The 18,624-nt window shown below is 31.6% G+C and overlaps 1 protein-coding gene across 1 annotated transcript in view; it reads right to left on the bottom strand.

Moving 5' to 3' along the window:
- The window catches only part of CCDC178 (coiled-coil domain containing 178), a 353,748-nt gene that overhangs the window by 295,988 nt on the left and 39,136 nt on the right, over nucleotides 1-18,624 (bottom strand). The window contains exons 7-9 of the mRNA XM_069467842.1: nucleotides 17,172-17,372; nucleotides 10,093-10,313; nucleotides 3,380-3,522 (exon numbers count right to left, since the gene is read on the bottom strand). Of these exons, the coding sequence (XP_069323943.1) occupies nucleotides 3,380-3,522; nucleotides 10,093-10,313; nucleotides 17,172-17,372 (565 nt within the window). The remainder of the gene's footprint in view (nucleotides 1-3,379; nucleotides 3,523-10,092; nucleotides 10,314-17,171; nucleotides 17,373-18,624) is intronic.

The raw sequence follows: 18,624 nt of genomic DNA, 5'->3' as shown, positions 1-18,624 counted from the left end.
TCTAGTATAATTTAACATTCTTTCATAATAAAAACTCTCAATAAATTAGGTATAGAAAGAAAGTGCCTCAATACAATAAAGTTCATATATGACAAACCCACAGCTACTATCATAGAGAACTTTTCCTCTGAGATTTGAAAAAAGACAATAATGTCCACTCTCATCATTCTTATTCAAAATAGAACTGGAAGTCCTAGCTGGAGCAATTAGGTAAGAAAAAGAAATAAGGGAAATTCAAATCAGAATGGAGGAAGTAAAATTGTCCCTCCTTGCAGATGACATGATCGTATATATAGCAAAACCTAAAAACTCTATCAAAAATCTCTTAGAACTGATAAACAAATTCAGTAAAGTTGCAGGATATAAAATCAATATACAAAAAAATCAGAAACATTTCTATACATAGACAGCAAACTAGCTGGGAAAAAAATCAAGGAGATGATCTCATTTATAATAGGTAAAAAAAAAAGAAGAAGAAAAAACCTAAAAATAAATTTAATCAACAAGGCGAAAACCTCTACCAGGAAAACTATAAAACACTGATAAATGAAATTGAAGAGGACACGAACAAATGGAAAGACATTCCATGCTCATGGATCATAAGAATTAATATTATTAAAATAAACATTTTACCCAAAGCAATCTACAGATTCAATGCAATCTCTATCAAAAAACCAATGTTTTTCACAGAAATTTCTTCAAAACATATTACACTATACAGCTATAGTAAACAAAACAGCATAGTATGGGCATAAAAACAGACATATAAACCAATGGAATAGAACAGAGAACCCAGAAATCAATCCACATATCTACAGCTAATTGATTTTTGACAAAAGTGTCAAGAACACTCATATTTCATTCTCTTCAATAAATTATACCGGGGAAACTGGATATGCACATGTAGAAGGATGAAACTAAAACCCCACCTCTCACCTTAGACAAAAACCAACTCAAAGTGGATCAAAGACCTCAATGTAAGAAACAAAATTATAACTACTAGAAGAAAACGTAAGAAAAACATTTTAGGACATTAATCTGAGAAAATATTTTATGAATAAGACCTCAAAAGCACAGGCAACAAAACAAAACCAAATGGGATTATGTCAAATTTAAGAGTCTGCATAGCAAAGAAATCCACAGAGTGAAAATATGATCTACAGAATGGGAGCAAATATTTGCAAACTATTAGTCCAACAGGGGATTAATATTCAGAATATACAAGGAACTCAAACTTTTCCACACCCAAGACCAAACAATCTGATTGGCAAACGATCTGAACAGATATATCTCAAAAGAAAACAGATAAGTAGCCAAAAATATATGAAAAAATGCTCACTATCACTGATCAACATGGAAACGCAAATCAAAAACCACAATGGTATCATTTCAACCTAGCTAGGATGGCTTTTATAAAAAAGACAAAAAATAGCAAACGCTGGTGATGATATGGAGAAAAAGGAACACTTACACACTGTTGGTGGGAATGTAAACTAGCATAGCCAATATGGATAACAGTATGGAGGTTCCTTTAAAAACTACAAATATAACTACCATATAATCCAGCAGTGCCACTACTAGGTACTATCCAGAGAAAAGGAAATCAGCGTAAAAAAGAGGCATCTGCACCTAAATGTTTATTGCAGCACTATTCACAATAGTGAAGATACAGAATCATCCTAGGTGTCCAACAACAGATGAATGAATAAATAAAATGTGGTATATATACACAATGGAATACTGTCAGCCATAAAAAGCATGAAATCCTGTTATTCACAGCAACATGGGTGGAACTGGAGGGCATTATGTTAAATGAAATAAGTCAGGAACAGAAAGTTAAACACTGCACGTTCTCATTCATATATGGAAGCTAAAAATATTAATAGTTGATCTCACAGACGTAAAATGTAGAACAGAGGATACTAGAGGCTGAGAAGGGCAGGGGAAAATGGGGGATAGGGAAATATTTGTTAAAGGGTACAAAATTACAGCAAGATAGGAGGAATAAGTTCCAGTGTTCTATACCATTGTGGGATAACTATAGTTAATAATATATAGTTTCAAATAGCTAGAAAGAGGATAAGGAATGTTCCTAATACAAAGAAAGAAAAAGCAATACAAAATTAGTAATTGTACAGAACATCGCTTCTCAAACATCACCTTGAGATCTTAGGACTGGGCTGAGCCTGAGATTCTGAGTTTTGAATGAGCACCCAGATAATGCTGGTGTTGCTGTACAAAGATTAACTTCCATTATTAGTATCCAATGAAACAGTAAAAAACAATACACCCAACAAGTAAAGGTTAAATGTTATTTTCAATTACACAAGGAATATTTAACAACAATAACAAAAAACACATACAACTGCACTATCAATTAAGACTCAACAATTTTCAACAGTTGAAACTAATGTTCCCTGGCCAAAATACAGTTCAGCTGGAAAGCAATAATAAAAATTTAATTAGAAATTCATCATAGATATTTTTAAAAACACATTTCTTAGAAACCCATGGGTAAAAGAAGAAATCAGAATGAAAATTAGAAAATATATATGACTGAAATATTATGAAAATGTAACTAATCAGGTGAGTTACAAAAGAAATTTATTTATTAAATAATAAATAATGTTTAAGCACTTGTTGAAATATACATTGGATGTGAGAAAATATAAATACTTTAACAAATGGATGTAATCTAGATTGTAGGATTTTGTATAAATTGTATTCATTTTTCTTATATTTATTTGATTCTAGCTCCATATGAATATGAGTTTTTCTATACTAAATCATTGAACAATTTGAATAAATATTTTGTTATGTCATACAGAACCATAAAAAAGTTAAAGCCAACTTTAAAAGGAATTGAAAAAGGAATTGAAAAATATCAAAAAATACAAATTCATCAGAAATGAATGTAAGGGAAAAACCTCAGTTAATAATATGCAAAATATAATTAATCTATGTATCTAAAAGTATTTCATTTTATTAGTTATCCAACAAATTCAAGTTAAAATAATTAGATGCTATATCTATAATTATTACATTAATACCTAATTTAATAACATCGCATGCTGGGAATTTTTATTTGCAATATAGTGGGAATGTATATTATTATGACATATCCTCAGGCAATTTGACAATATATATGAAAAGTTTTAAAATGACACAGAAATATAGTGCTTTAGGAATTTATATACACAAAAATTTATACATATTAAAATATATAATATTTCAATTTATATATAAACCTAGTGATAAGAGTACAGGTAATTTAAAATCTTTTCTCTTTATCTGCATTTTTTGTGCAGGAATATCTATTACATTCCTAATTAATACCTAATTTCTCAGTGCAGTAAGTGCATTTGTGAAAAATTCTTACTTGTAGATCTCTAAGTTTATTTCATCATCGTGAATATCTTTATCCATTTCTTCTTTATTTTGTTTAGCCCTCAATTTGGCATTTTTGCAGGCATCTGAAGCTTCTTCAAGTTCATCATGAATTTGATCAAATACTTCCGTTACCTAGAAATAAAAATATTTTTTCTAATATATGCACCTAATGGTTAATTAAAAGAAAGACCTTTAACTTAGGGTAGTTTTGATTTAGGTAAAAAGTTCTTTACACACACTTTTGTCCCATAGTTAGTCTATTGTTTAGTAAGTGGAGTCTCAGGTTTCCTTTACCCTGATAAGGCATCAATGCTGGGGATGTATAAAAGCTATTGAAGAAAATAACTTCAATATCCAAGTTAACATGTCCAAAATAAAGTCATTACCTTTTCATTCCAAAAAACCCTGTTATTATTTATTGCTTTTATTATGCCGTACCAAAAAAAAACCCCAGAAAACAAAGATGAACAAAGAAAATAGATAAAAATCACCCGTACTTCCCTCAATCAACAATAACCATTATCTTAGTGTAATGATCCAAAATATTCACATTTACTGTTTTTTATTAATTCATAAACATCATAGTCATTCTCCTCTCTCTCTCCATCTCTCATTCTCATCTTTTCTCTCTGTCTCTCTATTTGTCTATTTCTGTATCACAACTTTTCTTTTGCATAGTATTTCCTTATATCACACATTACTCATAACTCAATCATTGTCAATCACATGCCTGTTACGCACAACCTGGCATGCACAACATATGCATGAGGGGTACATAATATAAACAGTACTGTGATGAAGAACCATGTAAGGAAACTGCATAACTTATAGGTAAACTGCTTATCCTTAAATATTTTCTTCAAATATATTGTTAAAGAACATTTGTTGAGTCAGAAGGGAACAGCCTGTATTTTAAGAATTTTGATTAACACTTGTTGCCAAATTACTCTCCAGAAAGGGGTAACAATTTGCATTCTCACCAGTAGAATTGACGAAAATCCATGTCTCAAAACTCTTTGCAAGATTCTACACAATTTTTTTTCTAATAATATTTTGCAAATTGGCAGACCAAAAAGTTTGTGTAAATTTTACTAGAATTTGATGACTCTTTACATAACATTTTTGGAATGATTGACATTTTTTACAATAAGTTTTTATAAATAGTCTTAAATGTCTGTATCTTTATAAATTTCTTTTAAATATTTAGTTACTTGCTGGTAATATATATTTTCCACTTACATTTTTGACTATTTACTGCAAGCATAGAGAAAAATTATTTTTATTCATGATGGTAAAAGTATGTTGTATTGGGTGATTTAGTTTTAGTAAATACAAACTTATTTTGAAAAGAAGAGTTTTCTATTTGGTGTTTTTGTTATAATAATGTAAAAATAATTTTATTTGCTTATATTAAATGTATATCTCAAATTTCATTTTATTGTCCTATTACATCAGCAAAAGTCTCCAAAACAATATTAAATTCTAATGGAAATGTTAGATATACCTGACTTGTTCCTATTATTCCTTGTAAGGACTTTAAAATTTTAATGATTAATATGAATGCTAGTGATTTTTGTGAAATAATTCTTTAATAAATGCAATAATTTCTTTCTAGTTTATTTTTTATTATCAGCTTTTGAATGGTAACAAATACATCTGAAGCATCATTTGATAAAATTATGTTTTTTCTTTTATCGTGTTTATACAATAAATTATATACCTAGATTTTCTGCTGTTGAGCTATCTCTGCATTGCTATAATAAATTATTTTTGGAATTTTATATTGTTCTTCTCTTATACTGAAAAATTCTTTGGCAGATATTTTGTGTTATATGTTCAAATATATATTTATTGGTAAATTTTTATATTATAATATACTTTTGTACAATTTTCATAAAATTTCAGTGTTGAATTATGTTAGCCTCACTTAATTTAAAATGTTCCTTCCTTTTCTGTGGACTCGATATTTAAAACAATATTGGAATTATTTGTCATTTATAAGCTAGGTCAAACCCAACTGCACTATCACAAGGTATAGACTGTACATAAATTACACTAATAATAAAGTAATAAAGCACATTAATCTAATATTTTGTTTTTGATTTCTCTTTTGATCTTGGAATTATATATTTAAAAAATGTTTTTGGTTAAGGTATCTTTTAGATAGTATAATTATTTTTTTCTAATTTTAAGGGATATTGATCTTACAATGTATTTTTAAAAATTTATGCTTTTCTAATATATTTATAATAGTTTTTTGTTGAAGTAAAATTCATATAGCATAAAAAGAATCATATTAAAGTGTACAATTTAGTGGCATTCAGCATATTCACAATGTTGTGCTATATGCTATATGAAGTAAAATTCATATAGCATTATTTTCATATGTTGAACCATCCTTGTATTACTGAGATAAATCTTACTTGGTTATAATATATAACCTTAATACTGGATTTGGGTTGCTAGTATTTTATGGAGGATTTTTGCACCTATATTTATAAGGCATATTAGTCTATAGTTTTATTTTCTTGTGATTCTTTATCTGGCTTTAGTAACTAACTGGATAACACTGGCCTCATAGATGAGTTAGGAAGTGTTTCCCCTTCTCCTCCTCCTCCTTCTCCTTATCCTCTTTCTCATCTCCTTCTTCTCCTTATCCTCTTTTTCTTCTCCTTCTTCATCTTGGAAGAGTTTGAAAATGATTGGTGTTAATTTTTCTTTTAGTGTTTGGTAGAATTTACCAGTGAAGCCATCTGGTCCTGAGCTTTCCTTTGTTTGGGGGGCAGTAGTTAATTATTGATTCAATCCCTTTACTTGTTATACACCTGCTCAGATTTTCTGTTTCTTCTTGATTCAGTTTTGGTGGTTTGTGTTTCTAGGAATTTTCTCCCATTTCATCTAGGTTATCTAATTTGTTGGCAAAGAATTTTTCATAGTATTCTGAAATCTTTTTTATTTCTGTAAGACCTGTAATAATGTCCTTACTTTCATTTCTGATTTTAGTAATTTGAGTTTTCTCATTTTTATGATCAGTCTTGCTAAAAGTTTGTCAATTTTATCTTTTTAAAAACCAACTTTTGACAGGGTTTGTTGTCTCTACCATTTTTCTATTTTCAATTTTACCTTCACTCTTGATCTTTACCATTATCTTTCTTCTGCTTCTGGTTTTAGATTCCTTCTCTTTTTCCAGTTTCATATGGTATGAAGTTAGGTTATTGGTACGAATTTTTTTTCTTTTTAAATGTGTCCACAGCTATAAATTTCCCTGTGAACACTGCTTTCACAGCATCCTGTAAGTTTTGGTATGCTTGTTTTCATGTCCATTTAATCTCATTCATGATGATGCAGGCACTATTATTATCAGATTTATTTTGTAAATTAAGAAACTAAGGCACAAAGGTTAAAAAATGCCTAAAATCTAAATACTATAGCAGGATTCAAATATATGGACTAATAATGCTTTGGAACTTGTACTCTGAAACACTATTCTATTTTACTTTTCTACAGTCTCTATGCATGTAATTTCTATTTTTCTCTGAGGAAATATTTGGGCCTCTCAGTCCTCATAATTCTGCTTTTAATTTTTGAGTTTTGTCAGTTATGCTCATTTTATCAAAGAAAAATATAGTTTCTTTTACTAAGATATCACTTTTTCTTCTACCTTATAGCAAAACATTTTCGTATTTTGGCTGCGTAACATCAATAGTCTTTTTAAATAGCTACTCAATTTCATTATGGAAAATTACTTTCCTTTGCATTGTTTGCCCATAGTGGATTGTTTCATCACAGTTACTGGCTTCCATGACAGAAGAGAAAAAAGCTAAACTCTCACTCATGTTGACCCCTGGAATAGCTAGAAGGTGGCCCGCTGATTTAATGGCAAGTAAGCAGAAGCTCTGATCTGGACATTTAAGATGCAATGAGCAGCACAATAATGAGGAAATGGGTGGCCATTGCATTAATGGTGGCTGTAGTAGGCAGGGTTCTCTGGAGAAACAGAATCAACAGGAGAAAGGAAGAGAGAGAGAGAGATAAAAAGAGGGATTGATTGATTTTAAGGAAAGGGCTCACACAATTGTGAAGGTACAAGTCCACAATCTCCAGGGTAGGCTGTCAGGCTGAAGACCCAGGGCAAAGTTGCAGTCTGAGACCAAAAGTAGTGTGCTGACAAAATTTCTTCTTACTCAGAGGAAATCAGTCTTTTTTTCTGTTAAGGCCCTCCACTGATTGCATGTGGCACACCCACATTATGTAGGGTGTCTGCTTCACTCTAAACCCACAGCTTTAAATGTTAATCTCATCCAATAACACCTTCTTTGAAACATCAAGAATAATGTTTGGTTTGGCTAAGCACCTGGGCACCATGGCCCCACCAAGTTGACACATAAAATTAACCATCATTGTGGTCCCAATAAGCTCTACACAAACGTTGCTTGCTAATTTTTTTTCTTTTTTTCTTTTTCTCTTTTGGTTTGCTAGAATGACTTTTCTTGCTTTCCTCCCATTTACAAGAAGTTTGGTCTTCCAGCTGCCCCAAAACTCTGTTTCCCCTGCCAACAACATGCCCAAGTCTACTATCAGGGAAAAACACTGAAACAATAAAGGGATACCAATTTAAACACATATGGACACATTTTTAATAAATGACAATAAAAATGCTGACAAAATTGTCAGTTAGAACTGAGTTTGGCAGTAACAGAAATAAGCCAAGTAAGTTGCTTAAAGAAGATTGCTTTTCTCTCACAGAAATGGATCCGACTTTCCTTTGCCTTTCTATTCAGCCATCTTGGGTACAATTAATAGCTTCCATTCTCAAAGTTGCTTCACACTATAAAATGGAAATGAGAGCTGCAGCTATCACATCCAGTTTGCTGTAAATTTAGAAAATGGCTAATTGCAAAAGGGTGCTACTTCTGGCTGAGTCAGTCCATTTCAATGAACTTTTCTCGAAATCCTAGCCAAGAACTCTACCAACATTTCATTAGAAATACCATGAGAAAAGGGAAATTGGGAAATAAATTTAGCCAGACATATTGCCATTCAACTATATAGGGGTCTATTAGTTAAAAAGATAATACTAGCATTATTGTTCATGGTGGACATATGAAATTTCTTCAGCACTGCTACTACTCCAGTAACATAAATTATTAAAGGCACTTTGGAGATTAACTTAGTACTATCTAATAAAATTAAAAATGCATATACTCCACTAGGTATATATCCAGGAAAAATTCATATGCACAAAGACAGGAATGTGTTCATGGGTGATTATTGTTTATAGTCAAATCAGCACTTTGGTTGCCAAATATTGAAAACAATTGAGATGACCAAAAGAAGAGAAAATGGTAGATAATAAAATGTGAGACACCTATTTGATGGAACATAGCAAGTAAAATGAATGAACTAGATTTATAGGTATCAATAGTAGCTTGATTTAACTAAAACAATGTCAGATTAAAAAACTAGTTGCAGAAAATTACATAATGTATGATACCATTTGTGTAATTAAAAATATAATTATATTTTAGAAACACATACATCTATATATAATTATACAAATTTTGCTTAGAAACAGATGAAATTCATGATAAAGATTGTCTTTGGTGAAGGAGGGAGGAAAATGGAGACATTTAACAACTTGTTTTATTTACTTTAAAATGTTCAAAAGCAACTAGGATGCAATTTTCATTTTGTGACAGGTATGTATAATTTTTTAATATAATATGATCCCACAATAGGAGAGATAAATGTTTAATCATTAAAACAACTTTACTTGATTTACATATTTTCATCAACAATAAAATTTACTGATATATTCTACTTGCATTCTCCCTCAGTTCAACGACAGCTTTAAAAAATACCAGGCTGTTTTAAACCTCCAAAATGTTATTAGTGGGTATATTAAATATTATTAATACTTCTAAGTATCTCCATGTTGCTTTCCACAGAGGTTGTACTAGTTTGCAGTCCCACCAGCAGTGTATGAGTGTTCCTCTCTCTCCACATCCATGCCAACATTTATTGTTTTGGGACTTTTTGATAAAGGCCATTCTCACTGGAGATCAGTGACCTCATTGTGGTTTTTGACTTGCATTTCCCTGATGATTAGAGATGTTGAGTATTTTTTCATGTTTGTTAGCCATTAGTCTATCTTCTTTAGAAAAGTTTCTGTTCATGTCCTTTGCCCACTTTTTGATAGGGTTGTTTGATTTTTTCTTGCTGATTTTCCTGAGTTCTATATAGATTCTAGTTATCAGCCCTTTATCGGATGCGTAACATGCAAATGTTTTCTCCCATTCTGTAGGTTGTCTGTTTGCTCTCATGATAGTTTCCTTGGCTGTGCAGAAGTTTCTTAATTTGATCAGGTCCCATTTACTTATTTTTGTTATTGCTATGATTGCCTTTGAGGGGATGGACATGCTTGCAGCTCTGACTCAGGTGGGACAAGGGCAATATATGTAACCTAAACATTTGTACCCCCATAATATGCTGAAATGAAAAAGAAAAAAAATACTGCTAAGTATAAAGATAAGGGAAGAAGACATAGTTAACTTGAATACCGATAGATGGTAGTGTGTGTAAACAGCAGGTCAATTTTCACTGAAAATGAAACCTTTACAATAATATTAATTTCTGATGGTTGAACCATTTTGGCATAACTAACAGTTTGGGAAATGCATATCCATTCATTTATTCATTTACCTCTCTTTTTTGTGTGTAAATTTCCTTCAGAGCTTCAAGTTCTTGGTCCTGCTTTGACTTCAGCAGAGGGATACGTTCAGACATGAAGTCTATGTCTGCTTGAATCTTTGCATTCGTTTCTTCTAACTGTGTCTTTTGTTCCTCAAAATGTTTTAGTTGATTAACTTTACCTTCAAGATGCCATCGTAATTCTATAAAATCTCTTAAATAAGCCTCGTGTTCTAGATGTAGAATAAGAAGCAAAAAATCTAATTTTAAAACAAAAGGTCCAGAGGTCAGAAGGAAATCTTTGATAATAAATAAATATGAATTATTTTAGTTTCAGAAAATGCTTAGCTGTGAGTCTTATTAAATATAAAGAGATACTGTAATATATTACTTTCTTCATTTGTCATCAAAAGGATTAAAAATATATTTTATAAGCTAAAATTGTTTTAGTACAAACCCTGTTTATTAGGATCAATGTATATACTGAGCATTATATAAAAGCACTCTTTATGTAATTGCTTTGAAGTGAGAAGAACTGCAAGAGATGAGGCCTTTCAAAACCACCTAGAAGAAAAACGATGAAATAGGAGCCTTAAATATCAGAATGAAAAAGGCAAAAATGATCATTTTCTGATTATACAATTATATAACAAAACCCACAAAGAATCAACTGAAAATTACTAAAATGATAAGATAGTTTATGTAAAATTAATATACAAAAAATTCCTATCTATATAAAAAATATACTGAAAACAAAATAATCTCAATACAGCAAAACTAAAACATAAAATAAATAGCATAAATCCAGTAACAAACCTAACATGAACTGGGCAAATTCTGTAGAAAGAAAATGACAGAATGTTATCAAACAATATAAAAGCAAATTTAAATAAATGCATAAAAAGTATTCTTTATAAAAATGTTTGAAATTTTAAGCATGAAAATTTCCCTCAATTAATTTATAAATTTAAAATTTAATTTTATCCCAATCACAACACTAGGATAATTTTTAGAGAAATTAGACAAAAATATTTCCTCATTATATTAAATTTCTAAAATTAAATTAATCTTGTATTCTAGGAATAAAAGTAGATAGTCTAGTTGAGTTTTTTTCACATTCATTATAAATTCCTTTATGGGATTTGTTGATGTCTTCATTTAGGATTTTTTGCATTTATATTTATGATTTAGGATTATAATTTTTCATTTTTACCTTCCTCATCTATTTGTGGTTTATAATGATTGCTACCTTCTTATATTAATGTAGTTTCTTTTTATTTTTTTCTCTAGGATTTTGTGAAAGTTTAAAATTGCATATTAAGTCTTATGTTTCTAGAATGTATGTATTTATTTTGTGGAGAAAAATTCTTAATCATTGAGTCACAATCTTTCTTTTAATGGCTATGTGAATATTTTGGTTATCTATTCATCAAGCCATTTTTGTCTACAAATTTATTCAGTTTATCAAAGTTTCAATAATATTCTTAAAAATTTGTTCTTAATATCTTTATTAATACTAATCACTAATGAATCATTTCTATTCTGATTTATATGTTCTGTGTTTTTGATTTATCTTGCTATTGGTTTTCTATTATTCTCTCTTTTCATTATTCTTTTTTTAAATGAGCCAACATTTAGCTTTGTCTATCTTCTGAATTATATATTTTCATTATTTGACCATTTTGTTATTACATTTCTTCTTTGTATTTATTTTAATTATATTTTTCTAAATTCTAAAGTCATATGTTAATTGAGTCCCTCTTCTTTTTTAATAAAACAAAAGCTATTGATTTTCCTGCAATGACTTTGCTTTCTCTTACACATTTGAAGATAATTTTAATAAGTTTTTAATGATACATCTGTACACATTTTCTTTTTTTTTTTTTTTTTTTTTTTTTGAGACAGAGTCTCACTCTGTTGCCCAGGCTACAGTGAGTGCCGTGGCGTCAGCCTAGCTCACAGCAACCTCAAACTCCTGAGCTCAAGCGATCCTCCTGTCTCAGCCTCCCGAGTAGCTGGGACTACAGGCATGCGCCACCATGCCCGGCTAATTTTTTCTATATATATTTTTAGCTGTCCATATAATTTCTTTCTATTTTTAGTAGAGGTGGGGTCTCACTCTTGCTCAGGCTGGTCTCGAACTCCTGAGCTCAAAGGATCCGCCCACCTCGGCCTCCCAGAGTGCTAGGATTACAGGCGTGAGCCACCGCGCCCGGCCCACATTTTCTAATTTCTTGGATATGTGCAGTATTTGACACCATCACTTTCCTGCTTACTCTCACTAACTAGACAGTAACACTTTTGTTTTAAAGAGTGAAACATCATCTTATAAAGTATCGCCATTGTTATTTCCATGATAATCTGCTATTAAATATTCATTATAGACTCTCATTCTGTATTCCATGCTTTTAAATATTTTATTTATATTTTCCTTCTCCTTGTGTTGCTGTGATGTGTTCCATGCAATCTCTTTAAATTTTACAGTTAACTCTTACTCTCTTCTGAGTTTAATAAACAATTGAACCAATTATTGAATTAAGTTTAAGTAACATATTTTTCATTTCTAGTAACTTTTTTCATTTCTATTTTTTGCTTCCTTTAAAAGATATCTTCTTGTCCTTGCCTTTATTTTAAACCTCTCTTTTTATTTCTTGAAACATATCAATACTTATTTTATAATCTCATGTATAATCTAATATCTGACAAATTTTGAGTAAAATTCTGTGGTCTGTTTCTACTGATTCACATCCATTGAACCTGAATCTTCCTGTGTTTTATAATATTTGATATTGAGCTACTTCTTTTCTCAGAACATTATTTAAAATAATGTGTCTAGGTTGAAGTTTTAGTCTTTGAGAGAATATTTGTCTTTGTTTCTCCCAGATGCTCGATTTTACTACCCACCCAGAGAACATTTAAATGACATTCTCCACTTAACAAATTTCAGACACACAGACAGCAGGAATTTGAGTCACAAATCCAGTTGAGATTAGCACATTAGGGAATGTTCAGGGAACACTTTTTTTTGTCCACTGACTAAGAGAAACAAGCAAGGTTCTTTGCTCTTCATTCAATTTGAGCAACAGGTTTATTCATGATTCACCTTCATGCTGAAGATACAGACCTTTGGATCCTCAGTTTCATGTCATGATCTCTAATTAGACTTGTCACTTTGGGTGAACCTTAGGCTTTATTTCCAGTCCCCTGTACCCTACAGATATATCAAAATAGGGACCCAAGGACATCAGGGTTTTGAAGATTTCTCTCGTAATTTTTTTCCCCTTTCTCATACCTTGCCCTTCCTTTTCTTACATGTATATAGTAAAAAGAGTGGAATGTTAGGTTTAAAGAATTCACTCTCCCCAAACTTCCATCCAAACCTCCTATAAAACCCACCCGTCTCCCCTTCCTACGTGTGTATTAGGCAGTAGCCTTTGCCAGACCCCTAGGGAGATAAGAGAGTGAAATGCAAAAGGGGAACTTACTTTCCTCATCCCTCCTGATAAGGATGCTTATCCCTCCCAGTTGTTCCCTAGGGAGATAAGGGAATGGAATGCAAGAAGGGAACTCATTTTCCTTATCCCTCCTGGTTGTTTGAAAAAAATTTATTTACTCCTCTCAGAAAACCACTCTATAAAACCCAAGGCTCTCCCCTTTTCTCTACTAGATGCCTTTTTCGGCCTCCACCCATCTGCACCCAGATACTTAAAATAAACAGCATTTTGTACGGAAAAAAAAAAAAAAAGGTTTAGAGATCAAAATTCAGCTAAGAAATTACTATGATAACTGGTCTGGAACCAGTAAAACTCCCAGGATTCCAGTAGAGGCCAAAAAGAAAAGAATCCTGGACTTCTATAAAAAATAACAACAGTTAAAGATGAGAGCACTATAAAATATGTTGAAACCATAGTATGAACAACTCGATATCAGGGATAGTTAATAGAAGCAAGATACTAACACATCAAATTGCTGTTCGCTTTCCTCCCCCTTGAGGTGGAAATAATTTCTTGTCACAGAGATTCTTGGTTTGAACGTGTTACTTGTTCTGGCCCAAGGATGTGAAAAGAAGTGAAAGTATGTTAGTTCCAAGCTGACACTTTGAGCAGCATCCTATGTTTCTACTCACCCTTTTGTAGTCTTGCAATTTACCATGTGAAAACAATGCCTCCTGGGAAGCTGTTAGCCAAAGAAGATGAGAGATATATGAAGCAAAACTTAACCCAAGACAGCTTTGAGCCAAGGCCATTGGATCTTCAGCCTGAAAGAGCCTCCTTAGCCCCAACTTACAGACCCATCAGTGGAAAAAAATAATGTTTACTATTGTAAGCAACTGAGATCCAAGGTGGTTTGTTATGAAGCACTACTGTAGTAACAACTAAATAATTCATGAGACAAACAATGCAAAACAAAACAAAATGAGAAGACTCAGCATCCCATAAATTACTGTGACCTTCTTCCATCCCTTTTCCCACTTCCCATATGTACCTCGAGCAATCTCTTCTTTTTCAAGGAGTATTTAAAATTCTGCCCACTGAGGTGATTTGCTTTCGCCTTTTCCATGTTGGGACTGGGATGCAGCAACTCTCTAAATTGTGTCTTATATACCATTCAAATCCACTCCTAAGCCAGAGCTGCGATTTTTCCCCCCTCTTTCATTAGATGGTCGTATGGAAGTACCCATGGAGCCATAAATGTGTTATGGGAAAGACAGGGAATCTACAGAAGCAGGTACAATCGGAATACTAGAGGAGTCTGAGTCATTAGTTTATTTGTGTCTTCAGATGCTGCTTGGGTATAATGTACTCTTGTATTTTGCAAGTGAACACTGCTGTGCACATCCAATTTTATAATTTGTAGGATTATATAGAACCCAATTCATGACGGAAAACTTGTTTCTAGTTGTCTCTTTTGATAGGGAAAAGATAAAACATTTACTAGATAATTGGCTGCATACTAGATGCCATTTTCAGCAGGGGGATGCAGTCAGTTTATAGTGACCAAGCACAGAGGAAGGTAGCCAGTGCTATAAATACCCCTGCCTCATTCTTCATTATCTCCCCATGGTCTCTTGCCGCTAACTCTCATTGGTTGAACCCAACAGGAAGACAGAATACAAAGTAGATCTTTGATGCAGTCCATTATGAGTCAGCCTCCTGGGCCACAAAAGCTACAAGTAGGGGTGGGAAGTTGTGGGGAGGGATGAATCTGGAGGAGTAACTGGAAGATATCTAGAAAGAAGTGAATTTCCTTACTTTTATAAAAGAATATCTAAATGTAAAATAAATACTGTGGTCAATGTCAAGGCTGCTAAGGAGATTAAAAGTTTTTTCTGTTTTATGTGGTAGAGATTTTGAGAATCTAAAGACAATGAAAATATATAATTCTATGCTTTGTAAACAAATTCATAAAATTTAGATATTGTATCACATGTATATCAATATAAAAGCAGCAGATTCCTGAGAACACATAACTTTACAGGAATATGTTTTAAACACAAAGCTCTTAAGTAAAAAAATATATACATAGTAATAATGAATTTAAATTTCATTGGATATGTTGGTTACTTACATAAAATAAAGCAGATAAACATAAATTTCATTTTTTAAAGTAAATATAATAGTATTAATTAAAAGGCAACTTAAACAATAAATTATTACCCATGACAGGGATTTAGTCTATCATTCAAAACACATTTATTAAGCATCTAGAATGTGCACATATGTATCTCAATTTAATTTTATTTTAATAACTCCTTAAGTAAAACTCCACAGAGTTCTCAAACTACAATTATCTAAGTACCCTTATAAAACGGTATATAACATTATATATAAATTGATCAGCAAAAAAAATTAACTAAAAACAGCCCTCAACATTAACTTTTCTGCTACTACTAATAAGGAAAGGTTGCAGATGACCCCTTGTGGATGTAAATGTGAGTCTGCTTAAGAATGTACTGGAATACAGAATTTCTCAGGGTGCCTCTTTTGACCGTATTGTAGCCTCATTGACTCTAAAGCACCAATATATATGTATGCTTGCATTTATAAATTATATATCTTCTGTTATATTAGTAGATTGTGCACATTATAAATTCTATTCATAATAGAGAATTACAAAAAGAATCAAATTTAAAAATATAAATAAAAATTCTAATCTTTTCTAACAACTCCCTGGAATGTGTATACCCTACACACTCTGAAACCACAGTTTCAGAAGACTTATGAAATTAAAACAAAGGTGTTAGGGTTGGTACACTATGACATCTAATTTGAATTAACGGCTATTGTCCTAGGGTAATAATAACATTCTTTTATCTCTCAAAGATTTATTGGTTTAAATGATAGATTATAAGGGCACCCTAATAAAAAAAAACAACATTATAAAGCATGTGCATCTTGAATTGAAATGTACCTTATGAAAGGATAAAAAACTCCTAACTTCAGGCAGAATCTGGTAGTCAGAAGTGTTTTGATAGCCATGTTTGTAGGACCAAAAAATTCCATATTTTTAGATTCTTTAATCCTTCACCATAGGTCCCTCACTCTGTGATCTACAGGAGTTTCCTTCTTAAACATTTGTTACTTGCATAACTCCTGGAAGCATTTTAGGTTTCAATACCTACTAGAAGTTCCCAAAGCAACTTTACTATCGAATTCTCAAAAACAGATGCATGTAGTTCTCAAAATATTACTTAGAACTCTTTCAATTTTCCTAGATTTAAAAATGTGGCCAATGACACCAACTGGAAATCACTGTAAATTTCTAAATTTCTAGGAACTCAAACACTATAGTCATTGTAAGAAATATGTGCTAAATGTTTTTCGCATGCCCCTTGGGTACCACAAATGCCATGCAATTTCTAACAGACCCAAATGACAGCAGGTCTAGTTTTGCTCAGTGCAGTCTCAGTTTATGTGAACTAATGTGAAACTAGCATTATTTTTAATAGCATATTTCAAAAGTGCCCTAGTTTGTATGCCAAATAATATGGTCTCTCTAAACAGAGGTGACTTTTTTCATGAAAAGCTGTAATTGATTATCTGTGCCTCTCCAATAGAGTAAGTGGCAATATGAAAAATCCTTATTATTACCTTTCTGCACAGCTAACGGGAGTTGTTGAAGTTTCCAGATTGACCAAGAGTCAATTTTTGTGTTAAGCAGTATCTTTCTTGATCTTTGTTGTTTTAAAGCTTCTTCAGCTTCTGCCCGGTCAGTTTCTAGACTTTTAATGAGATGGATGGCCTCTGATAGTAATGTCTCCATTTCGTGCTTTAATTCTGGACATGTTTTATCTTAAATAGGAATATGTATTCATATTTGTTAATATATCAGTCTATAAGCCAGGTGAGAGGATTATTAATTACAGTATTATTCTCTTATTTATATACTTAATAAGAGAATGATAGATAAATGAATTAGCCTTTTAAAAACAGTTTTACTATAATATAATCATAACATTGATCATAACCTTTGAAAAAATATTTTTAATAAATAATTTATTAAATCATTAGAGTAAATCTCATCCAATATTTTCAGCAATAATATCATTTTATCTGAAGGGAAAGAACACATGTCCTATTAACAAGTTTTACTATAGAGCTTTATTTTTAATTTATATTGTTTCTTCCTATTCTATAAGAAAATACATCATAATAATTACATCAGATAAATACTGAAAATCCTCAGATGGTTCCTAAAAACAAGACACTTTATATCCTTCAATCTTATCAGATAATAACTTCTTTACTGGCCTTGCTAGGAATTCATCAGAATTTCCAAATCCTGTGTATTCAGTTATAATACAAATTAACTCCTTTAATGAGAGAGATATTTTTGATTCCCTGATTCACAGTTCTGGAATGATATGGCTTAATGTAAACAAAATTATTCCCATGGGTATTTATGTGGCTATTAGTGAAAGAAATGTATACGGAGCCCAATATGTTCCAGGGAACACGCTGTCCCCTGAAAGGAAGGAGGGTAAGGAAGACAGATACGAGTTCTATCTTTGTGGGATTTATACCTATAAACAGTGACTTTTGCCAAAATGTGACATGACAAGAATATCTAAACACAAAGTGTCAAGAAATACAAGGCCCCCAAAAAGCTGAGGCTGAAAGGAAAATAGTGAAACTGGATCAAGAAGCAAGAGAACTAATAAAGATTTTTTTGTTTTGTTTTGCTTTTGGACAATAAAGATGATGATTTTCTGTGAGATGGCAGCATTACATAATGGTTACAAGTGCAAGTTCAGCAGTCACACAGTTGCTACTTTGAATCTGTTGGACTTGTCAAAGAAATTCAGCATGCTGCCTCAAAAGAATTCTTCAGAAACAGGTTTATCTTAATGTACAAAAATGATTTTTTCTGGACTGGTCTTTTATTTGGTCTTTTAGAATCTACTGTTTTCTTTTTGTCAAATTCTACTACATCCGGACACTTTACATTGATGTCTTTTTTTAAATGAAAACATATACATTAAATACTGTGTTCTCCAGCCAATTTATGATTCATTCTATAATCAACTTCTATAACAAAATTTCA

Source organism: Eulemur rufifrons, chromosome 5 (genome assembly GCF_041146395.1).
Source record: "Eulemur rufifrons isolate Redbay chromosome 5, OSU_ERuf_1, whole genome shotgun sequence".
NCBI classification, from domain to species: Eukaryota; Metazoa; Chordata; class Mammalia; order Primates; family Lemuridae; genus Eulemur; species Eulemur rufifrons.
The sequence above is the reverse complement of the archived record's forward strand: the minus strand, read 5'-3'. Positions and strand labels throughout refer to the sequence as shown.